Source organism: Ambystoma mexicanum, chromosome 6q (genome assembly GCF_040938575.1).
Source record: "Ambystoma mexicanum isolate Mex_15411 chromosome 6q, UKY_AmexF1_1, whole genome shotgun sequence".
In the NCBI taxonomy this organism is placed as follows: domain Eukaryota; kingdom Metazoa; phylum Chordata; class Amphibia; order Caudata; family Ambystomatidae; genus Ambystoma; species Ambystoma mexicanum.
The window spans coordinates 1,176,387,066-1,176,412,664 of NC_090937.1; the positions used below are offsets into that span (position 1 = coordinate 1,176,387,066).

General features: G+C 47.1%; 1 protein-coding gene across 1 annotated transcript in view; it reads right to left on the bottom strand.

Annotated features, from left to right (window-relative positions):
• The window catches only part of WDR19 (WD repeat domain 19), a 2,828,275-nt gene that overhangs the window by 1,470,361 nt on the left and 1,332,315 nt on the right, over positions 1-25,599 (bottom strand). Inside the window, exon 16 of the mRNA XM_069631788.1 lies at positions 25,440-25,587. Within this exon, the coding sequence (XP_069487889.1) occupies positions 25,440-25,587 (148 nt within the window). The remainder of the gene's footprint in view (positions 1-25,439; positions 25,588-25,599) is intronic.

Below are 25,599 nucleotides of genomic sequence, written 5' to 3' on the forward strand. Positions count from 1 at the left end.
GTGTTACCCCAGGTTTACAGGCCCTTCCTACTGCAGTTGGTACATAAGGTGCCCTTGGCTGGACATTTGGTACCAAGAAGGCAAAGCAAAGGCCCTCTGCCCATTTCTACTGGCCCCGGATGGGAGCAGAAGTGGAGTCCCACTGCAAGACCTGCCCAACTGGTCAGTTGTCTGGCAAGACTGGAGGCAGTGTTATTGCCCCACTGCAGTCGTTGCCAGTGGTTGGCACACCATTTGAGAGGGTGGCCATCAACATTGTCGGTCCCCTTGACCCTCCCACTTCAGGTGGACATCGGTTCATCCTGGTCTTGGTTGATCATGCCACCAGGTACCCTGAGGCTATAACCCTTCAGACTATTACTGACAAGGTCGAGTTACATGAAAACCATGTGTAAAGTGTGCAGGGTAACTTACAAGTTCTCCATCTCTTACCATCCCGAGACCAATGGTCTGGTTGAGAGATTTAATAAAACTCTCAAGGTATTGCTAGGCGCATTGGAAGAGCCCCTAAGGAGGAAATGGGATCTCCACCTGCCATGCCTGCTGTTCGCTTACAGAGAGGTACCTCAAGAGGGTGTTGGTTTCAGCCCCTTTGAGTTACTCTTTGGTCATCCAGTGAGGGGGTCCCTTGCCTTGATCATAGGAGGTTTGGAAGCCACCCCTCCAGGTCCTGCCAAGCAAGTGGGGGACTATGTGTTAGGCCTCAGACAGAGGATGACACAGATGATGGGCCATGCGACAGTGAATCTTAAGGCTAGCCAGGAACTGAACAAATACTGGGATGACCATAAAGCATCACAAGCCAATTAGACTCCAGGACAGGAGATCCTCGTGATGGAGCCTCCCAAGCCTCGTGCTTTGGCAGATAAGTGGACTGGACCCTTCAGGATAATCTCCAAGATGGGCAAAGTCAACTATCTGATTGACATGGGAGTCCCTGGGGTAGACCCTCAGGTATTTCAAGTTAACAGGCTCAAGCCTTTTCATGGGCAAGCAGAAGTCTTATGTCTCTTGCTGGCTTCAGAGCAAGAAGAGGAGGCGAGTGAGCCCCTTCCTGATTTGCTGCATAGCAACCCTCAGGATGGCTCAGTGGAGGGAGTGCATCTCTCTCCAGATCTGACGACAGAGCAGCAGAGGGCCTGCTGGGCTTTGCTCCGGCAGTATACCTCTCTGTTCTCAATGACACCAGGCCTTACACCATGGTGTAGGCACTTAATCGACACTGGTGACAGTGTGCCTGTCAAAAGCAGGTGCTACCGTATGTCAGATACAGTTAAGAATCACATCCAGGCTGAGGTCGCCAAGATGTTGGCTCTGGCTATGCCCTCATTAATACTACCCCTGCAGGAATACCACCTTACGCCATGGCGCTCACAATATTGGTCAACCTTGCAAGACTTCTGATGGTTGTTCAAGCTCTGCACGTTCAAGCTTAGAATCTTAATCGGACAGTATTTTGATACATTATTGATATGTTGGGAGAGGGATAAACCCGAGTCCATAGTGCAGCCAATGGTTTTGACTCTTTTGGAGGCAGGAGGGTTATGGGGAGTGTCAAGGGAGGAGGGCAATGGCAGTGGTTGCGGGAGAACGGCAGTTTTGCGCACACCATGATCTCAGTTTAATCTGGGTTCAAAGGAGGTGGTTTCTTGTCATCCAGCTGCCAATATCCTTGAGTCAAGCTTCAGGGTCGGGACGTGGGTTGGAGCTCGTTTTGGGAATTCTCAGGATAATTTGGGTATCGTCAGCGCAGTTGTAGCAGGCGAGGGTGTGCGTGTGAATGATCACTGGTAGAGTGGTCAGATAGAGGTTAAAAAGGAGAGCAGAGAGGCAGGCACCTTGGGGTACTCCAATGTTCACAGTGCTAGCGGTTGAGACAAAAGGGGAGAGGAAAGCTATTTGTTTCCTGTTGTTGAGGAAGGAGGCAATCCCTTTGAGTGCCGAGCCTCGGATTCCTAGGTAGGGGAGGCGGTCAAGGAGGATAGGATGGTTAACAGTGTCAAAGGGTGCAGACAGATAAAGGAGGACTAGTGCTGCACAACCCTCCGAGTCATCCTAGATCGAGATCAGAGTGGTTTCTGTTCCATGGCGCGGCCTGAAACCTGACTGAGTGGGGTTGAGTAGTTTGTTGGATTCTACAAAGTGGTTGAGCTGAGAGTACGCGGCACAGTCAATGAGTTTTGCCAAGAATCGGGTGTTGTAGATTAACCTGTCATTTCTAGGGTCAAGGGGTTCGAGAGATGCTTTTTTAGAAGCGGTTTGACATGCACTATTTGAAAGGCTATTTTAAATGGCAACATAATATGAATCAAAGAACAAAGACTTTGTGTGTTACAGAACTGTTGAAACAACCCAGGGAGAGACCAGTTGCAGAGTGGTGCGCCGCTACATGGGCGCTCACTCGAAAGACTCTGGCTGGTCCCTGTTTGTTAAAAAAACTACAGATCCCAGTAGGCCCTAGGAGAGCCGACGCAAGAGGCCAAAGTGGTCATACAAGGGTCGAGTAAAACCGCTTTTATAATCCAAAGTCTGTGTCCTGTAACTAAGAGGAAAGCAAAGGCAAGTACACCCTGCATTGTGTAAAACAAAGTGAACTGTGTAACTGGCAAGCGTGAACCCGGCTGAGGGATGCCTGCAAAACAGGGTAAAGTACGATAGCCCCATGAACATTGTGTTGACAAGAGTAAACCCGGCTGAGGGATGTCCACAATGAAAGATTGTTTAAAAGGACATTGAGGGGGGGGTGCAGGCAAAATGGCCGCCTGAGTAATCAGCTCCGTTGGACCCTTCGATTTGCGGAAGGGAACAACTGCTTGCCCAGCCCGCAAGCAGCTCCAAAGCAATGCGAACGAGGGAGAAGGAGTCAGCAGTGAGTCAACCAACTTTTGAAGAAAATCGGACCCCGCTTCGCTGCAGACCAGGCGGGGAAAACCGAGGCCTTAATTCGTGGTGTGCGGGTCTCGACAGAGCCGTTACAGAAGTCGGCCACGTGGGCCAGTAGAAAGCCGTGAACAGGGAGATCACCACAAAGCAGCCCTCAAGCCCAATACTGAGACTAATTAGAACCTTTAAGACAATAAAAAACTTTAAATTAGTGTTAGGGAGAATTCTCTCTTTAGGCTGAATTTCCTAACCTAGTGAGTCCCCCAGCAGCTTTGCTGGATTTCTGGAGTTTGTTTTTTCCTCCTGCCAAGAGTGAGTCTTTTTTTCTCCCACTCTTGGACATGATTTATGGTATTCCTTTGACTGGTAATGTGTTTTATGGGCTATGGGGTCCTTTACTCCATAGGGTCTCATGTGTTTTTCCTATGTGTGTTAAACAACACCCTCCGTGCAGTAACACAGGGGTGTCATAGTGACACCCCACCATAGACTCCATACCCTGGGACTGACTACTGTCTCCCAGGGCATATAAAGTCACCATTGGCTTTACTAGTCCCAAATTATTAACAGAAACCAGTACAAACCATCATATTGTGGACGTACTGGTCGGGGCAATTCGATTGCCCCGGGGTCTGTTAGTCGAGGGGGCACGTCTCCGTCCCCCCTGATCGAGTTTTGGATGGTGGCAGTGGAAACTACTTTTTATATTCAACCGCAAATATTTCCCTATGGGATTTTCCCATTGTTCCAGGCTACCAACTTTAATTATTTAATTCTCATAGCCTCGAACATACCGCCGGTTTATTTAATTAATATTAATTCTCCGGTTGGTATTTTTTGCCAAGACTCGATTCTAAAATGGCGTTTGTGTTCTCTTCTGTGACTCCAACCCAAGTCGAGTCCTTTGTTCCACTTTTTGGCGGGCTTCTCCACAGAAGCCTCCAAAAGTGGTGCCACTCTGTCTGGGTATCACAGGGGGTGTGGGAGGGGGTTTAGGCACCCTGGACTGAGTTACCTTGGTAACTCAAGTCGCACTCTTGTGTGATTGGCCCAAGTGGTGAGCCGGCCGACTCACCACTTAGCATGTTTGAGTGACAGCTAGGCTGAGTGAAAGGGGGTTTTCTGCATAAAAGCAGGGCTTTGGGGACTGGAACTTCAGAAGCCGCCACAGGACCTGAGAATCCGACGAGGGAGAAGCTGAGCCGACCTACCACGACGACACCACCGGTGGAGCCCTGCAGAACCGACTCACCACTTCTCGACAACAGAGAAGATCTCCCGGCTGGAGAGGCTTCTTCCCCTGACTGGTCGGCACAACCAGTTTACCTTTCTTTCTTCGCACCCCAACCCGGTTTGTGGTCGAACTGCCCGTGCCAAGCACCCCGGCAGCCGGATAGCCACTCACCACTGAACCGCGAATCAACGGACCGCTCCTTGTACCTGAGAAACTCCGCGGCTGGTTTCTTCCCTGGCAGTGCAACGGGCTCCGGTCTTCCCCCACGACGAGATCCTCTCTTCCCCCGGACGAAGCACCGACTTGCATCCGCTGCCAGGAACAACTGCCCCCACTGGAGCGTTCTCACCACTTTAAGGTACCGTGTCCGCCAGGCCTCCCTTTCTAAAGATTGCAACAAGGTAATAATAACTCCTTAACCTTCTGGACTGGGCTGGCCGCCTTGACCCTCTAACTGGTCCCTTTCTTTGATCCAACTCCTTTTTGAACCATTACAAGACTTTTGAGCACTGCAACCGTGTGACCTTGGACACATTTCGTTTCGATTCTCTTAAAGCGGATCCGGCCTACTGACTCGGAATTCACGGTTTTACTTTGCCTTCCCCTCTTGTTCTGTTCGTGTAAAAGTGTTGGGATCTGTTTCAAGTTGAGTTGTTCTCTGCTTTTCTCGCCCTTTTTTAAAAAACACATTATTAGAGTGCCATCTACGTTAAGCTCACCGCTGTCTGAAAATAAGTGGGGCTTTACTTAAGACTTGTCTAAAATTCTTTTAAGGGAGTGTATATCTTTTAGTGACCGTGTTTTTGAATTGCTTACTATTAGTGCCTGTGTGTTTTTCTAGATGTGGTTTTAAATAAATAATTATATCTCTTTTACACCAAGCCCTGGTCAGTGTTTACTTGTTCTATTGTGTGCTCGTGACCTATTGTGAATACTCTGTATACTGCCTGACTCTTCTTGAGGGATTGAGGGAAGTCTGACTGCTCAGCCACAGCTACCAAGTGAATCTGTGTAGTACAGACTGCTACCAAGTGGGTTTACTGTCAAACACCTGTAGTCCTAAATCGTTTGCAGTGGTCCCAGAGGGAACTGCACAGGTTTCTGCCTAACAAGGAGTTAAACAGGGTTGTCTGCTGGTGGCCATCATTTTTAATCTCTTTATTTCAGATATTGGAGACATATTTAACGCAGCGGCAGCCTTCCCCCCCCAAAATACATGGGTCACACATCGGATGGCTTATTTATGTAGACAACCTGATTATTCTAGATGTCACACCCATCGGACTTCAATGCAAATTGGACGCCCTAGAGACTTACGTCACCAAAAACGGTCTCTGTATCAACAAGCAAAAATGTGAAATATTGATTCTTCGTAAACTGTCAACGCAAAAAAGTGTATGTAAGAAACAGGCCTGGTATCTTGAAAAAACGACTTTAAGAATCTCACCTACTATGAAGTACCTGGGCACTTTGATAAGCTCAAACATAAACGATGGCCCCTGGGTCGAAGCCACAAAAAAGAAATGCCAACAGCTTGCTTGCCAAGGAGTAATAATCAATAAAACATTTGGAAAATTCACCATAAAGCCTAAGGCCATTCCGGCTCTCATTTACGGAGCGGAAAACATGCTTGGTTGCTCATATGACCTGTGGAACACACTTGAAAACAACTTCTGGTCTAGAGCGCTTCATCTTCCCAAGGGCTGTCCTACCTTTAACTTGAGATACGAATTAAGCCTGATATCCATACATGCCACAGTGTGTTGGAACCTCTTAAATCTGTATAGAAAGGTCATAATAACTAATCCGACACCACAATTCAAAATTTTACACAAGCCTAATACAGATCCGAATTATACAGTTCTCTCTATGTGGAGCAAACTATGTCTCGAAGTACTTGATGCAAATGAAATAAAGATTACGACCTTGTTGGAAAACCCTGACAAAGCGAAACTACAGTTATGGAGAGCTGACTGGCATGTAACCTGTGCAGACAGAGCAATCTCTTGCCTTATGAAAGACATTCCATCCGAAGCCAGAGCGTATGACAAACTTCAGCCCTAGCTTCTTCAATCGCCAGAACAAGCCTCAAGACTGCTCTTCATCCAATTTAGACTCAACCTCTACCTCACCAAGGATCGCACCAGAACTTGGAGCTCAATAGACAACGTAAATCTAACTTGCCGTCTTTGTGAGCAAGCGACAGAGACTCAAACATCTAATTCTGTTCTGTCCAAAGCTTAGACGTATAAGATCCTGCTTATTTGGTTCTATCTTTGGGGCGCGACCAGGGATGTTGCTAGGTCTGGAAAAGACCCGAGGCTACGCTAATATTGCGACCGTCAGGACTCGGGGCTAGGTAGCCTTTTGATTGTAGACCCCGAGATTCTATCCCGGGCTACAACCATAAGACCCGGGGCTATAGCCCCCTAACCCCCCCCAGCAACGCCTCTGGGCGCGACAAACCTTCTCTGCTGACGATTGGTGGAAAGCCATGTTTGATGGGTCAGAGCGAAAACTTATATTTGGGCTAGTAACTTTCCTGAAAGACTTGAAAATTTGCCTCGCAGAATCAAATCCTCTTTCCTAAAAGGCAAACTAAAGCTGTTCAACGTATCGTAATTCCCTTGATGCGACATTTACTGTACTTGACAGGAATCTATGTTATCTGATGTTGCTACTTAGAGGATCTGCGTGGCAGTTTTCATTGTGTTGAAACTTTGTCTTTTTCACTCTTCTGTTTTTTTAAAGGTGTCTTTGGAACCAATAAAAAAAAACAATACTGAGCCCAACACACGCTGCTTCGCCAACGCTGCACAGCCAGAGTGCCCAGAGATACGTCTGGGCCACAACAAGAAGGCTCTGTTGCCACCTGAGGGCGTGCAGCTGCCGAGGGGAGGAATCCGAAGCTACGCCGGAGCCAGACCCCGCGGAGCGGGGCAAAGAGACAGCCAGACACGGCCGGGGGCTGCTGGGGAGGGCCCCCCTCTGAATGCCGTGGCAGAATAAGTGGCCCGAAAGAAGTCAGACCAGAAAGTGAACACCACGCAGCTGAGGGGCATAGCGGGTGTCCCTCTGCCTGGCAGCCGCAGCGCCATCAGCGGCTTGAGCGGCACCCCTGCCGCGGGCGGGTGCAAGAAGCTGCCAAATCATCTCAAGAAGCGGGACAGCAGGTAAGGAGAGGGGAGGGCCGATCACTGAGGGCGGCGATTCCCATAGAAACTGTCCAAGCTGCAGCCCACCGTGAATATAGCTGCATTCGGGGGACGGGGCTGAGTTTGTGGTGTGAGCCTCTGGACAGTCTACAGAGTGGGGTGTTGCTAAAAGGGGGAGGCGGGTCCCTGGTTTCCACTCAGCGATGGTCGGCAGGGCCTCCCCTGCCCCCTTATTCTTGGCGCACACAAAGAGATCCACTACGCCGAAGGCAGAGCTCGTGTACGTGGTGGGGTGACAAGGGTTGCCATATTTGCAACCCCCTAAGGGGTGAGTGGGAACCCTGCTCCCCCGCAGCAGACAGCAACCATAAGGACAGTGCAGCAGCCATACAACGTCTTGTGTGAAAGGTAACTCCGCCTAGCAAAAGAAACCCAACGCTGCCACGCCATAACCATCAGGCGAGTTTCTGCCCCGCACAGGGAAAACAGCGGGAGGCAGAGTGCCGAAGAGGAAACAAGTGCCCGCTCTCACGAGCCTTTTCAGACAGAAGCGGGGAGCTCCACGCTTCACCCGGGTGCTGGATCCTAGACAAGCAACCAGGCAGAGTCAAAAGTGGGCTCTCTACAAAGAGGGCTGCTGGACCCCACAAAGGCCTCCACAACAAAGTGATCCTCTAGAGAAGACCACCCTTAGGAGCAGCCACACACCCCAGCCCAGTTAAAACGCCCAGAGGCAACGCCCATACAAGGAGGGGAGTTACATACAGGGAGCAGGCAGGTGGTCCGGCCGATCTCCACCCTCCCCGGCTGCTGTCACGGCGAGGGACACCACTGGAGCGCAAAGCGCTGCTTGGGACATAAGTGCATGGTGAAAGCAGGAGGAGAGACTCAAGTCCCCCAGCAACGTCCCCAGTGGAACGATAATCTCGATCCACAGAGGCTGCACAAAAAACAGCAGGCGCATGCAGAGAGCAATCGACCCCCTAACGGCTCAGAGATTGCAGGAATTTCGTTGAGTCCACACTACTATGGCCACTTCCCAATCCCAAGAGATCCCACTTATCCCTGGGAGGGACCAAGAAGCTTCTACTAAAGCGGATGTGCGCCTATTACTAGAGGAAATTTGCTCATTTAGGAATAACATGACTGTCTCCGCCCTCCAAGAGAAAGTGCACAGGATAGAAGACAAAGTCGAAGCGCAGGAGAACTATCAACAATTGGTAGACATTCTGGAACTGAAAACCGTTGTCCGATTCCAAGACTTAGAGCAGAGGAACCGGGACCTAGAGGCCAAGGTCGATGATTTGGAAAACAGGGAAAGGAGAACGAACATTAGGATGCAAGGCCTCAAAGAGTCACCCAAAGAGACACCAGCAAATCTGGAGAGAAGAATCAAGGCTCTGATTAAAGCTTTCCTCCCCTCCCCCTTAACTCCAGATCTGCAAATTGAAAGGCTGCATCAGCGGGTGGACCCCCTGGCGGCCCACAATCAGTCCTGGCGAAATGCCATTATTACAGACATAAAGTTGAGATTGTTAAATACGCCAGAGAGAGAGCACATCGATTTCGAGGGCGAAAATCTAGCATGACCTATAAGCCGAGACTTTGGCCCGCAGAAGAACCTGCAGGCCCTTGACGTCCTGACATCGAGAATGCAACACAAGATACAGATGGCGTTTCCCCCTCACACTCATGTTCACCTGTACAGATGAGGAATATAGAGTAGTTTCAGGGGAAGAGGCCACCAATGTATTAAGAGGCCTGAAAGACAAGGGAGGACCAACAGAAGGCAAAGAGGTGCCATCCTCGTCAGAACCAGCCAGGAAAACATCCGGACCCTGGTCACAGAGGGGCCGTTCCAAAAGCGGGCGGAAATTTACCAAACTAAATACCCCGTATTCAGAAGGCGCAACATGACAATAACGATGTAACCACCGGGCCTGGGAGGGGGCAACTGCCTGAAGCTCATAAAAACTAAAGGAGGTGGCAAGGCTAGATTCACTGCTTAGAAAAGGAAACTTTTGCTGCCATAGAGAAACCTTCTGCCCTCTGGGGGCCCATTGCATCAGAAAAGTAGGGCTGGGCGTCCGAAGTAGCCAGCATTATGCACCCACGCACACCATAAGTGTCCAGAAGCAACATTCAAACAAATGTTTCCCGGGGCACACCCGTTGTGTGGCCCTATGTTAATACCTAGGGCGTTTCCAACGTTTGGAGGATGCTTTCTTCTTCTTCTTTTCTTTGTTCATTTCTCTCTTTCCTTTTAGAGGGGAGGAGCGGAGGGCGGTACAAGAAGGTCCGGTCAGGGGTTGGGATTGGAGTGGGTGAAGGGAGTATTGAGGCTTCGAAAAGCTGATTCTTACAGTCCACTCTTTACACAGACATCGAATATACGCACAGTCCTTCATAATTTGTGATTGTGAGCTGAAAGCACTCTTTGAAAAGGGAGGCCAACTGTTATTGGGCGAGACACAGCACATATGGCCCCGAAAAACGCATACCATGCATGACTCCAATGGTGGATGACACCGTCCGTATAGGGACCCTGAATGTCAAGGGCCTTAAAACGCCACAGAAAAGATCCATGCTGGTCAGAACATTTCAACAGCAGATGTCTACACACTTTTGGAACCCTCCCGTCCTCTGCACACCCAAAGGTTATTTTATAAACAAACAATATGTAAGTAAATCGATAAATATTTCTCAAGGTATTTTTTTTAAAAAAAACACTTCTGCCCCAATTTCATGTAAAAAACAGGTAGGGTTTTACTTCAGTTGTACATATACCTTTTAACTTTCACACATGAAGCTTTGGTTCATTTTTCATAGGGTACACCAATAGTTCTGATTCAAAAGAAATATTAATTCATAACAAAACACATAAAATTAGTTTGATCAAATTTCCAATTATCAATGGTTATTTTTCGGTAAACAATTGTACTCATCAGATACCTCACATATGTTCATAAGTTCACAAAATCATATGTAGTTTGGATAATCCTAATGTGTAACACTATGCGTTTTGGGGTAGGTACCCCCCTTCTTCAGGATTTGTTCACCCTCTTCTCTGTTCCCTGGATTGATCTACAATGTATAATTAATGATAACATTTTAGTTTCACAAATCATTTGAATCATTATTCTGTCATTTTCAATCAATCATCTAGTGATAATCACCTGGATGTCCAATTCTTTCACTATATTTATCTTCAATTTTGAATCAATTACTGTTAATCTTGTACCAACAGGTTCCCGTGTTCTGGGCTGTCAAGTAGCCTAAAATCAATAAAATGAGCCTATTGTAAAAATATGCGTGTAAAGGCTGCACGTAAGCCTGGGTTAAAGCTAATCATATACGTGAGATGGGTAATCACAATGTATATAATCCTAATGACTTAGAGAAGTAATGAACATGCACTAATCAAGTTTTTACCTCTGTGTGTGGTTTTTACCCCCTGCTCTCTACCTTATGTTTCCAGGCAGGAAGCAGAGGCATCCATCGAATTACTTCATAGAATTCGACAAAAATTAGATTCCACCAAATCTGTATGGTCCTGAAGAAGATGATGAAAGCAGCCATTATCATCAGAACCTGTCTACCCCACCCGGCATGAGTGATTCATGCTGAAGACGATGTTCATGAATATATAATCTGAACACGTTTACAAAGAGATGTTTTATTGTTAGAAAGCACTGGTAGCCTCTAGCAAGCCATGCTCTCTTTTTATAGTCAGTTTTTAAGCCTATATCTGAATTGGGTCTTTAGTGATTAGTGCTATCCCCGTAAACTGGTGTATAAATTGAGATGGACATTCCATACCAGGATAGGACCCTGTCACTACGATAGAGACACAAGCATATGATACTGTGTCTCCCATTATATCAATTATCTCTTTGACCTTAGCCTGATTTTTATTATTTTTGTACTACATTGATGTGTAAATGAAGGTGCCTAGGGACAGATCCCACTTAAGGATAGGGACAAAGTGTTCTTCCAGTAGGGATATTCTGTATGAGTGTACAAGATTGAGAAAGAGGAACTTTGCTGTCATAAGCAGTCTATAATTTCACCCAATAAGGTTATTTTGTAGTAAAACGTTTGACTCGAACGGTTGGACAGTATGAAAGACTCAGTCTGTAGTAAATTTAGCCCTAGGAGTGTCCTCACATTCAAAACTCAACCAGATCTATAGGTTGAAATTCTGGAGACCCTATTCAGGAATATTGCATCTTCCCTCACCACTCCATTGCCATGGAAGATTTTGAATCTTATACTGATTTTGAAAAAAGGGAGATAGGCTCAACCCAAGTAATTACAGACCCAATTTCTCTTTTGGATGCCTACAGTAAAATAAATTCCACCTTGATTCTACAAGGCTTACAGAAGTGGGCTTTCTCTGCTGGAATATCAGACATGAATCAATCTGGTTTTAAAGTGGGCACAGCTTCATACTGTTTTATTTTATACTTATTACTCCAGCAAGTACAATTATCAAAATTCTAGTTTTACATGGTTTTTATTGATCTATCGATGGCTTTCGATAAGGTCAACCGAAACAAACTGGATAAAACTAAATTAAAAGGCTGTCGACAAGACCTATTGAACATATTGATATATTTGCACTCAGACACAAAGATCAGAATTTGTATTGACCAAGGTGGCAATTGTACTCACTATATTGACACGTGTGCGGTGTAAGGCAGGGCTGTGCTTTAGCCCTGTTTTTATTTAACTTATATATAGCAAACCTACGTGATTTCCTAAGCTCTGTAAAGGCATTACCACGACACCTATGGCAGCTAGGAATACATTACATAGCCTATGCTGATGATATTGTATTGTTTGATTTAATAGCAATATGGCTCCAAAGAATGCTGCATGCTGTGTCAGCTTAATTAAAGGATCTTGACCTGCTACCTAATGTATCAAAGACATAAATCATGGTATTAAAATAATATTAAAAGCACATTCAATTGGCATTTAGATGGCCAAAGAATTGACTGTGTGACTGAATTTAAGTACTTGGGTACAAAGATATGCTGCAAACCTGACAAGATTGGCTATAAAGTACTTTCCAACAGTAGTTGCCTTAGCAGGATAACTAAAGAAGGTTGATCATCAGTTTGGTCGCTTTTCAATATTACCATTAGTTAGGATGTACAAATAGAAGGCCATACCATGTTTAACCTTTGGGGTAGAGTCCAGTTCTTTGGATCTAAATTGGGGCAAAGTAGAGGCACTCTTATGGAGACACTGTTTAGGCCTCCCAAGGTTTACTCCTATTGCAGTAATCGTGAAAGAACTAGGTATAATTTCTATCCAATCTTTGGTTCATTGGAAACACATCCAATTGTTTTACAAGTTGTTGTCCCCCATCAAGCTCTCTAGTCATTGAATGAAATATACAGATAACTAAGGGGACATGCTCTGTTCTTAACAATTGGTGCTCTTGTTGCTTGAATAAGTTAACATCATTGGAAGTGGGTCTGGATGACTTTCTGGCTAATCCGGACAAGACAAAAGTAAAACTGTGGTCTCTTGACTGGATTACTACGCAAAATGGCATTTTCAAATACAATCTTTTTTATTAACCAATGTATGATACAAGAGCTTTTAACATTATTGTGCAGTACTTGTTGCACTATCCCTCGATTTGTTTTAGGAAAAAAAAATTGAAGATTTAAATTGAACACATGAAATAATGTGGGCCAGGGCAAATATTCCCAGACATTTAGACTATGTCCATTCTGGGGGCTTTAAGTTGAAATGCTAAAACAGTGGCTGATTTAATGCAAATTCTTGCATGAGAGGTAAATTCTTTATCCACTATGTACCTAATGAAATTAGTCTACGGACAGGCTGGTTTTCGGAGAGGCTTCTTGGTGCTAATCAAATATCTATATGTATTGCTGTTTTACATTTTATAAATTAAATTTGAAATGCAGATAATGTTCGATTCTATGGATGTTAAGAACAAAGTAGTCCATAGAATTGTTGCAAGGAACACGTTACTTATCTGTAACCATTGTTCTCCAGAAAGCGCCTGGCATGGATTTACATGCTCCCATTCGTTAGGGCGGGAATCCTCTGTAAAAGAAAAAACAGTTTCACTTTCACTTACAAAATGTATTTCTCCTCTATACCAATCATTGCCATCTGGGTCATACTGCCCCCGATCCAATGCCAGTCCTCTCCCTAAGCCCCTCCTCTGGCAGCCATCTTCAGATTTGGTAAGCACGTAAAGTGGCAGTATGACAAAGAAGAGCCGCAGAGCAGTCGGGGGGAGGGTTTGCATGTGAATCCATGCCAGACCTATGCTGGAGAACAATAGTTACAGGTAAATAACTTGTTCCTTCTCCAGTATGGGGTCTGGCATGAATTCACATGCTCAACAATAACAAATACATAGCAGTACAACATTACACAACCATGGGAGATGGCAAGGCTCAACAGAAGCAATTAACCCTTACCTCTGGAACAGACTCACCTCAAGCGAACAGGTTTCTTAGCACTGCTTGGCTGACTCTAGACACCTCCCTGAAATCCCTATCGACACAGTAGAACTTCATGAAGGTGTTTGTGGACCTGCACGTAGCAGCCCTGCAGATGTCGAGTAGGGGCACATCAGACAGGAATTCTGTCGTTGCAGCAATCGCTCTGGTGGAATGGGCTTTCGGACGGCAGGGTAGCGGTTCATTCGCCAACCAATGACAGTGCATGATGCAGCCGGAGAGCCACCTTGAGATGGAAGCCTTGAACAAAGCCTTCCCATGGTTCCCAGGACCAAAGTTCCCAAACAGTTGAGAAGTCTCCCGAAAACTCTTCGTGCCTGTCACTTAGAAATTCAGGGCACGAGCAACGTCCAGCGAGTGCAAGAGCCTTTCAGCCGGTGGCAAAGGCTTCGGGAAAAACACAGGTAACGCCAAAGGCTCGTTGAGGTGGAATTTCGACTGAACCTTCAACATGAAAGAGGGATGTGGAACTTCCAAGATGGCCGCCGACGCAGGGAGACGTGTGCGAGTCTCGCTCCTGCCGGGCCGAAATAAAGCACTTCAAAATAGCACCGATCCGTGAGTTCCACATGGGTACCAGGGCACTCGTATGCCTCCCTGACCACCAGGCACCACAGGATACGAGCAGGTGCCTGTGAGAGGCAGCCCAATGCAGTGCCAAAGAAGAGGAACACCCCTCCCCCCGCCAGAGCGGCAACTCGCCAGTGCGTGGTGCAGCTGGGAAAGGAGGGGAGCCCAGGCAGGTTCCGCGGGAACAGTAGACACGGCCCGCCAGGACACCGGAGCCGAGGGCACACCAGTGTGCCAGCGGACTGCAGGGACAATAAGTGCAAGACCGGCTGACGGCTGGACGAAGCCGCACTTCATAACCGAGGGATCCCCTGCCCCTCCCCCACCGGCAGAGGCGCGGATCACACCGAGGTGGGGAGAGGAGGGGCCGTGGGTACGGACACGTCTGGGGGCCCCGGGCGACGCGGCTCCCAAAGAGAAGACCACCAGCTGATCTAGAGCGGGGGCAGGGAGGACTCAGCTCACTCTCCGGCACCGTGGAAGCCAGTGTACGAGGCGGCGCACAGCCGGCGAAGGGGGCTGGTCGCGGCCCCGGAGCGTGAGTGGGCACAACGACAGCAACCGGAGGCTCACGAGGAGCAGCAGGTGAGAGGCCTCCCTCTGGCCCCCCCACCCCCTCCCAGCCTCCCCACTGCTTCGTGGACCCATTAGGCCAGGCAGGCCCGGAACCAGCTGGGGGCAGATACCCCATTCCGCTTTGCATATTGCGCCTTGTGGTGGGGGAGGGGGAGCAGGAGCAGAGGAGCCTGTCCAAACTCTCTCCCACTGCCAGCAAAGTGGCTCATATACAGGCAGATCCCTAAGAGGTGGGAAGGCTCCTAACCCAATAAAGGACAATTACAGCGAACCCATAACAAGAAGCAATTTCAAACAGGCACCCCCCCCTCCAAGATAGAAAGAGCATTGCAGAGGCATCGCCACGAAGGCACACCTCTAACTACAAAAAGACTACCGCTGGGGGGCAATGTCCAAGGCTAAGGGAAAAGGGGGCACATCCCATTCGAAACCCACAAGCGGGCAAACAAGATTCAAGCATTCTACAAATGTGGGCATCAGACACCCCAGTGACTACCAGGGGAAGGATACAGAAAGACCCCACAGCAGAAGACATCCCTCCCAAGTCAGGCAATCAACCCCCGTCAAAGGAAGACATGCACGCCTGGTTCTTGGAACTGCAGGACAAATTCATGTCAACGGTACAGGACCAATTTGCCACATTGAGAAACGACATGAAGCAAGCAGTCCACGAGATAAAACTTGATGTAGCCAAATGAGAAGAGGACAGATACCTTGGAAAAAATTGTACAAAATGTGGAAGACGAAGCACTACAGATAAGCGAAACACAAGAGCAATTAGTGCGATTAACCCACAATCTGGAAATCCAATGTGAAGACCTTGAAAATAGGTCCTGCAGATCTAACATCCACATTAAAAATATGCCCGAGACAGTGCTGGATAGAGATCTCAAGAATGCGGTACAGGAAGTGTTTAGAGACATAATTGAGGCACAGGAAGTGGACGTCATAGGAATAGACCGAGCGCATAGAGTTGGTCTGAAACGCACAGGCGCCCCCGGGGAAAGACCCAGGGACGTGCTAGTAGCTCTATCCTCATACCCACAGAAAGAGAACATACTAAGGAGAGCAAGGCAGCTGGACCAAATAAGGATGAACGGGGTAAACATCCAGTTGTACCAAGACCTGGCAGCATTGACACTTTTAAAAAGGAGAGAAATGGCACCACTGATCAGGGAACTGGTTGCAAAAGAAATATGATACAAGTGGACTTTTCCATTCGGCTTGCTATTTGAGTGGGAGGGCAAGCAAAGGAGGACTTCATATTATGGACATACATTTAGAGGTAGCAGACTGCAGGATGACGAAGGCAAGGGGGGAACTGCCAAAAAGACAGAGAAGGTGGGTGGAGGCACGGCAGAGAAAGAGACGAAATTGAAAGAGGGACACCAAGCCGCAACAGTGGAATAGGGCACACGCCAAAGTAAGGCGACGGCAAGGAACAGCCACCATCCACTGAACCAGAAGAGGCACTAAAAATAACTCATGGAACGAGATCGGAGACAATTCCTTCCACGGCCCGGCTGGGGATCAGGAACGAACACACTGTAAGGTTGAGGAAGATGCAGGGCTTAGGACTCCCCGCAAAGCACGACCCGAGTACACAGAGGGCAAGGAGCGATAGACGCAACGCCATAGCTACCATAGGGACCTGGGCCCTCCTCAGGATTAAAGTTGGGTTATTGTTAAAATGTTGGGGGGGTGTTAGGGAGTTAGAGGGGAGGGCAGGGTGGGTATCACTGGAAGAGAGAAGGGACATCAGCATCCGGGCACAAAAGGTCTCCAATCTGGGCCAGAAGCATGCGTAAAACCAGAATACTAACACTAAATGTAAGGGGCCTGAACTCTCCTGTGAAGAGGAAAAAAATAGAGAATATGATTAGGAGGGAGAAAGATATTCTGCTGCTCCAGGAAACACACATTAAAGCACAGGATAGGGGAAGGATTTATCTAAGAGGGTACAAGGTATTGGTACAATCTAATGCTGAGGAGAAAAGAGCGTGGGTAATGATTGCAATTAAGGGGGGTTTGGATGCAACTCTCTTAGACAGGCAGATGGACAAGGACGGGAGATATGCGTTCGCCAATATCAAGCTAGACAACACCACTAGCATCAATATATGCACTGAACACGGGTCAAGATGGATTCCTGCGAGACACAATGGGGAGATTACATGGGTTTGCGAAGGGAGAGATAATAATGGGGGGCGATCTGAACATGGCATGGCATCCACAGTTAGATAGGAGTGTGGGGGGGGGCCCCAAAACCAGGGCGCTCCATCTAGCCATCTCAAACAAAGAATGGATCAGATGGCGCTCTGTGACGCATGGAGGGAGCTGAAGGGTAAAAACAACGGTTTCACATATTACTCGCACGTACACAATAAGATGTCGAGAATCGACTACTTCTGGGTGTTAGGCAAGGTCCAGGGGGTAGAACTAGGTCCTATATCACTGTTAGATCATGCCCCGCTATGGTTAGACATACTGTCCACAGGGAAAGGGGGGGGGGGCTGTGGCGCTGGAGGCTTCCGCAGGATCTTCTGATGGACCCGGTCACGGGAGAGGCATTAAGGGACAAATTAGTTGAATACTTCGAGCAAAATGATACGGGGGACGTCCCAATGGGAACAGTATGGGAGGTGTTCAAGGCAGTACTCAGGGGACATATGATCGCCCTGAAGGCCACCAGGGACAAACAAAGGTATGTTTGGGAAAGAGAACTTGAAAAGAAACTGACAGACATTCGAGAGGAACTATTGACTCGCCCTACGAGAAAGCTCAAGAAGGCGCTCAGACACACAGGGACAACTAGAACTCCTCCGTAACAAAAAAGCAGAGAGATCACTCCTATACCCAAGACAAAGATATTACATAAAAGCCAACAAAGCTGACAGATTTCTAGCAAGGCAGCTATCTGCAAAGCAAAAATCTATGACCATCCTAAACAACAAAAACACACAGGGAGAGGCCCTTACACGCTCCAAGGACATCGGGTGGCTTTCAGGGCATTCTAACAAAATGTATACGAGAGAGACTACCCAAATGAGGATGAGCAGGATGTCTTCTTACAGTCCCTCCCCATACCAAAAATATCTGAAGAAGCCAAACTCGCACTGGAAACCCAGATCACGGAGGAAGAAGTGAAGAAGGCAATAGCAGACCTCCCAAATAACAAGGCACCTGGTCCGGACGGCTTCACAGCCCCCTTCTATAAAAAATATGCAGACATCCTCACCCCAATTCTAACGAGACTGCTGAACTCTTTCAAGGAAAGCGCAAATGTAACCCCATCCATGAATGAAGCAAAGGTCCTGGTGTTCCACAAACCGGGCAAGGACCACTCCATCCCCGGCTCGTATAGACCCATAGCATTGATAAACCTGGACTCTAAGATTTACACGAAAATTCTGGCTGCTAGGCTCTCCCCATTACTCCCCTTTCTAATCAATCCCGATCAATCAGGCTTTATCCCGGGCAGGGAAACTCACGACAACCCTAGAAGAGTAATTCATCTAATAGAAAAAACAGGCATCACAAACACGCCTGCAATTCTACTGTCACTTGATGCCGAAAAAGGCTTTTGACAGGGTGGAATGGTCTATACTCTTTAAAACCCTAGAACACATGGGATTCGGAAACCACTACATAAACATGGTCAAGGCCAACTACAACTCCCCCTCGATAAGAATAGCGGTAAATGGGGTAGTCACAGAAAGGGTGCCGATCACCAGGGGAACTAAACAAGGCTGCCCGCTATCCTCCCTCCTTTACGCTATTTTTCTGGAACCACTGCTGATCAAATTAAGGGAAGCAATCCACATCAGGGGGATAGAAATGGCAGGCAGACAGCACAAGGTCATTGCCTACGCAGACGCTATGCTTCTGGCACTCGAAGACACAGGGAAGTCACTGCCAGAGACACTGCAAGTGCTGGAGGCATTTGGGGAAATCTCTGGCCTAAAAATAAATGGGAATAAATCGGAAATCCTGCACTTAGAAGGGGACAGGGGGGATCTGGAGAGGGAAGCGAGTCGGTTAGGCCTGAAAATAGTGGAAGAAGGAATCAAATATTTGGGGATAATCACACACAGGGTGAACTCTCTATATAAAGGGAACTACCCTCCAATACTCGCAAGAGTAAAAAAAGACCTAGAAAGATGGTGCCCGCTAATGATCTCATGGTGGGGAAGAATTAAAACGGTGAACATGAACACTCTCCCCAAATTGCTGTACTATTTCCACGTTCTCCCGATATCAATCCCTAATTCGTTCTTCTTTATAAGTCTGTTTCGTCATATATCTGGAACAGAAAGCCCCCGAGGGTAGCAAGAGCCGTCCTCACGACACATGTCAGAGAGGGGGGGTTATCACTTCCCCACTTCAAACATTACTACCAAGCAGCGCAACTGTGGGTGCTGAAAGAATGGTTGGGGGATGACCAACGAACAATCTGGGTAACCCAAGACAGGGCGGTAGCGAGAAACCCACTAGAAGAGGTGCTATGGAAACTCAAGCAACACACCCAAATCTCTGCATCAGTGAGATCATGAAAACCACACTGAACGCCTGGGCACCATGACCACGGCAACAACCCCATTCACGCCCATATCTAGGAACCCCCAGTTCCCACCCGGACAAGAGCAGGGAGCCTTCGAGAAATGGGAAGACGCAGGATGTAGGAAAATAGGGGAAATGTTTCATGACAATCAAATGAGATCATTCGCAGAATGCAAAACGTTGTGGAATCTCATTACAGTGGATAGGTACAACTACGAACAACTCAAGCACTGGTTATCAACGCCAGAAATAGCACGGGCAGCCACCAAGGAACTGACCGCCTTCGAAAAATTCCTCTTAACTAACTCCAGCGACAAGAAATTAGCATCCACTCTTTACAACTTTATCAATACACAAGATGAGAAAATAAAATGGGCCTACATGAAACGATGGGAAAAAACATTGGGGGAAGAAATCCCAAGGCACCAGTGGCAGGCGCTTTGGGCGAATATCCCTAAATTAACACGAGCAGTGCAGACCAGGGAAATGTTAATAGAAATAGTCAGCCAATGGCACTACACACCAGAAAGGCTCAACGCCATGTACCCCTAATCGTCAGACCGCTGCTGGAGGGGTTGCCCAGAAGTCGGCACCTGGAGGCAAATCTGGTGGGACTGTCAAGGGGTCAAAGGATTCTGGAAAGAATTGATATCGGAAATGAAAAAGATGTTCCCTGAGGCGGATCAGCTGGGAGATAAAGTGTGATTGTGTGGATGGAAAGAGCAACAGGCCAAGAAATACAGTAAAGCGCAATGGCGCAGTCTCATGGGCCTGGTCATAGCGGCCTGGGCTACAATAGCACAGAACTGGAAGAAACGCGACCCTCCACTAATATTCACTTGGCTGCAGAAGATCTGGTCACAAATGGTCATGGAAAAGATAACACAACAGCTACAGGGCTCGAGCGGATCCTTCATGAAGGAATGGGGGGGGGGGCGGTTCTAGAATACCTGCAATCGGACTATATGGAACAATGGTGCCGGCACAACATTAAACTTACAGACATATTTTCCTCATAATTAATCCCGAGAACCAAAAGAACAATGAGCTACTCTTCCGGAGTGGGGACGGGTGGGTTAGGGGGTGGGGGTGTTGGTGGTTGATGTTCTGAAACTGCACAATGTTTATATTGTAAATCAATAAAAATATGTTTTTTAAAAAAAAAGAAAGGAAAGAGGGGTGTGTCCGCAGCACCACCCTCGATTTGTAGAAATTCATAGATATGGCTGCTTACAGGACAGGGCGTGGATCTCACCCATTCTCTTGGCAGAGGTGATGGACACAAGGAAAGCCGTTTTCCACGAGAGGAACCTAAGATGGGCATGATGCGTAGGCTCGAAGGGGGCCCCCATGAGCCTCATCAGCACCACGTTGAGTTCCCATGCCAGGGCAGGAGTCTTCACAGGTGGGAAAGATCGAAACAGTCCTCTGAGACGAGTCGATGAGACCAAAGTGAAGATCTTTCTGGGGACCTGGTGTTGCGGGAGATAGCTGCCAGATGTACCTTGATGGAGACGTGTGCCAGTCCGGCCTTGGCCAAGGTTAGCAAATACAGAAGGATCTGTGGGGCTGTGACCCTCAGAGGGCGGGGGGGGGGGGATTTTCTACGACCGGCACCACGTAGTGATATGCTTCCACTTGTGACCATAACACTTCAAAGCGGACAATGTCCTGGCCTTGGCAAGGACCTCCCTACAGTCTGCCGGCAACTCATACCCTCCAAACTCTAGGGCTGCAGGAGCCAGGCCCTCAGGTTCAGCGATCCGGGTTCGTGATGTAGGATTGCGCTTCCTTCTCTGGTGAGAAGATCTGAAACTACTGGCAGGTTGAGATGGTCCGGGTACCAAATCTGCCTCGGCAACGCTGGGGCGTTGAGCATCATGCTGCATCGGCACTGTTTGAGTGTGGTGATGACTCGTAGCAGGAGAGGCAACAGAGGAAATGCGTACAGTGACAGGACTTCCCACGGGAAGGAACACGCATCCCCAGGCTCATCGGTTGGTGGAATCTGCTAGCAAACGTCTGGCATTTTGAGTTCGCCACTGTCGAAAACAGATCGATCAGGAGCCTGTCCCACTTGACGACGATGCGGTCCACCTGGTCCTGCCGAAGTTCCCACTCGTGGCAGGAGCGCAATTCCCTGCTGAGGGAGTCTGCGATGGTGTTCTTGACTCCAGCCAGGTGAACAGGAACGAAGAACCTCTCTTGTCTGACGGCCCAGTGCCACAAGACCTGCGTCTCTCTGGAGAGTGCCGGGAACCGAGTGCCCTCCTGCTTCCTGATGTATAACATTGTGGTGGTGTTGTTGTCCGTGAAGGGGGTTCTTTCTTAGATGTGGGCTGTTCGGGCACCTTTCCCTCCGCCAAAGAACGGCTCCTGTTGTGGGTGTGATGAATCAAAGGTGAACCTACACTTTTGGAATACAAGAAAGAGAAGGAACATTCTAAGAAGAGATCAGTGGAGAACAATATCCTGGGAAAGAGAGAAAGACACAAAACGAAAGAGAGACGCTGAGAATATGAATGTTAAAGTACTACAAGGACACACACTACCCTGCCAGAAGGGGGCATTCGTAAGATATTTCATAGCAAAAGAAGCTGTCAAAAGGAAACGACATTGTGAACCAGAGAATATACCAGCGAGCCAACTAAATAAGCAAGTAGGACAAAGCCAGCTGAGTTCAAATTCACCCAAGGAGAGGGCCACCTGAATAATAGTATCCTTCTAAGATATACTGGGATTGGCAATAAAGAATATGTATCTTGGAAAGGAAGCCCAAAAGGGGACCCCAAGGAGAAGGAAAAGTACAGAGCCCAATTGAAGAGTTAGAGACTAATACAAGACGTCACAAGAGACTACGGGAGAATTTCACACCAGTAACTGTCTACAGATTGGTACTAAATTACCCGCAAGGAGAAGGGAGTAATTCTCTGAATCCAACTTAGTTTTCTTATAGTGGTAGGGTCAGTTAGGATGGATAGTTCTTTTGGACAGCGCAATATTTCCCTTTTAAGATTCACGACTGACTGACGAGCATCATAGTTAGAAATATAGGTAGGAAACACCCAGAGAGGTAGAGTAAATTAGGCATTATCCTTTACTGTAATAAGTGTTTGTGAATCATGTCCTCACAGAGTCCGTGTCCTCCTCCTGACCCGTCACAGGAGTCACTCAGGACAGCCCACCTTGCCCCCTAATGGTGAAATAAAAAAGTTTCTGGTACCAGCAGCACTTCCTATGTGATATCAGAGGTGTTATAGCCGTGATCTTGAAGCAGAGTGAGGCTTAGAGGGCCTAGATGGTCTTGTCCTATACTTTCTGGGTATCCTGGTTACTTCCTAGTCTTTCAGAGTCTACGGAGGTTCTGGCGGAGAATACAGATCCTTTGGTGGACCTAAAGTTTCTCTTGAAATCTTCAATGTTGCTGGTGAGGAACTACAAATTCTTAACAGAGTTCATCTCAACGGCGAACAGGTCACCGTTTCTATCCTCAATCTTGATATTGATCAGTGATGATGGTAATGTTTCCAGTGTCAACAGCACTCTGAATGATCCTGGGGCTGTTACAGTCTGCCACAGATGGTGACCCAGAGAAGGAAAGCTCACATTTTTGAGCTATGACCCACAGGCAGAAGTGTCTTATAACCTAGATCGCTCCAAAGAGGCTTGCCAGGTTCTCAGCCAGATGCTCTTTTTATCCGTCAAATGCTTTATTGGCAAGTTGGGCACTCATTTCTGATATGGAATATACACAATGCAGAATGCATCATTGTCACTTTTGGATTTTGTTGCTTGACAAGAGACACATTTGTCAAAAAACAATTGCCACTGAATGAAGGACGAGACACACCAAAATGGAGAAAGAAAACACAACGGAAAACTCTCCTTTCACTGCCAAAACTGTATTTAATTTGTTGTATGGCACAAAAGAATTTAATATAGTTAAATAAAAATCTTGAGATGTGCATCAGAAGGCCGGCTTCTACAGAGCAGGAAAATGAACTGAGGCTCACCTATGATGGGATACCAGAGCAGCCAGTTGCCTTAAGGGATAGCAACATTTTTTCTCCACGTACATATGCATACCTAGCTTTTTCCTTGTCCGATATATTTTAAGGGCACATACAATGTAATGTTATGTTATGTTAAAGGTACTTATATAGCGCACCATCACCAACGGCATTGGACTCCAGGCGCTCTGGCGGATCTGTAAACAAGAAGGAGGGCGGGTAGGGTTAGTCGGGTGGAGGGGGAGTGGGAGAAGTGGTGTGCTGTTGATGGCTTCAGTTCAGTTTACACTGTGGGCTGAGCTTTGGTGCAACTTTGTGGTAAAGTGCGTGGGGATTGCTGGGTTGTGTGAGTTTTGGGTGGGTTGGGTATGCAGAGATTTGAAAGTTGGGTTAGTGGGGTCTGTATCCTGGTTCTGGTACTTCGTGTCTTGGTCAGCCTATGTATTCAGTCTTTGTGTCCTCCTATCATGGCTATCTCTCAGTTGATCATTCGGTATGTCGTGGAGTGTCTTCATAAAAATCTATTGTTTGGTTGTTGCTTGTGTGGGGTGACGCTGCACTCTCCCAGCCTTGCTATCTATCGTGACAGGGGACCGTTAGAGGTTAACCTGTCACGATAGATAGGAGTGGTTTAGGGCCAGGGTGCTATTGATGATTCGTCCTAGTACTTCCGTCTTGGCTTGCTATGTATTCGGTCTTTAGTGTCCTATCATGGCTATCTCTCGGTTAGTCGTTCGGTATGTCGTAGTGTGTCTTCCTTAGAGTTTTTTCCCAGTCGATTGCTTGCAGTGAATCAACAAAGCAGCATAAATATGATTTTTGGCGGACCATCTAAAAAAAAGGAAAAGAAACCCGATAGACAGTTGATATTTTTTATTTGAACGTTTAATTAATATATACATTGTAATGATAAACATTTTTGTAGACCTCTTATAAGTGGAGTAATTATTTATTTTCTCCAATAAAAGGACAGACTGACCCTGTTCATGATGTACATATATGTATGCCATGTATTACTCTTCAATGAATAAACAAAGTTGTTCCATCTTTAATCTTCCCCATATATGGTACTCCATCCAGTGTCGTTCGTGAAAGTTTACCCCCTCTTTCCACTCAAGCAGTGCAGTGCCCTTCTAATTTACCATTAGTGTACCCCTACACACACACCTCACTTAAAGATGTTTCCCTTTGCAATTAAAGCCTCTCCTTCCATTAGAGCGATTCCTCTTCTCCAACGCCTCCCATTAGTGCAGGGTGGGCTGCTTCACCCTACCCCCACTCATTGGTGTAAGGACTAACCCTCCTATTTCCTGTATGTGCAGAAATGTGTTCCTATCACCTCTAAATAGTGCAGGGTATCTTCTCAGTTGTTTCACTCATGGCTGCATGCGTTTGCCCCCATCAACTCCCATCAGTCTGGTCTCATCCTTGGTAAATGCAGAGATTATCAACCTTCAAAATCACTCGTACATCTAACAGAAAAATAATGATTGCTAAATTTAGATGACATCTGTCTCAGAAGAAAATGTAAGCATTCCTCATCCACTGCCAGAGCTCTTTTTTGGACAATGAGTCTTGGGTGAAATCCCTTAATAAAGGACTTCTCTGGACTATGCTCTGCCACCGAAAATGTATTCAAAGTCTAACAATTACTGAAAACCTGTTCTCTTAGTTCTTCTCAGATGCACTCTCATTGCTCCGGAACGGTCCATCACAGGTAATGAGGAATATTCCAAAGGAAATCATTCCTTCCACTGTTTCTTTACTTCATTTACGACAGTAACTACTGTTGAACTGACCACTACTTAATCACTAACGGTGACTAAAAGTAATCTCAATTCCAGCATATTGTTCCATTACACAACATTTGGCATCAATAGATTATGTAAAGCTACAAGAATTTTAGGCGGAAATGTCATACGTATTGTAATTAAATCACCTTGTATTGTGTCCTTGTGAAATACGTATGTGCAAACTTTGTCGTCATCACTGGCGCAGAAGACACCTTTATCCGTTGGACAGTTTTCCCATAAAATGCTCTTAATTGATGGAGAAAAGTTTGGTATCTCGTATACGCTATCATTTACCTGAAAAATAAA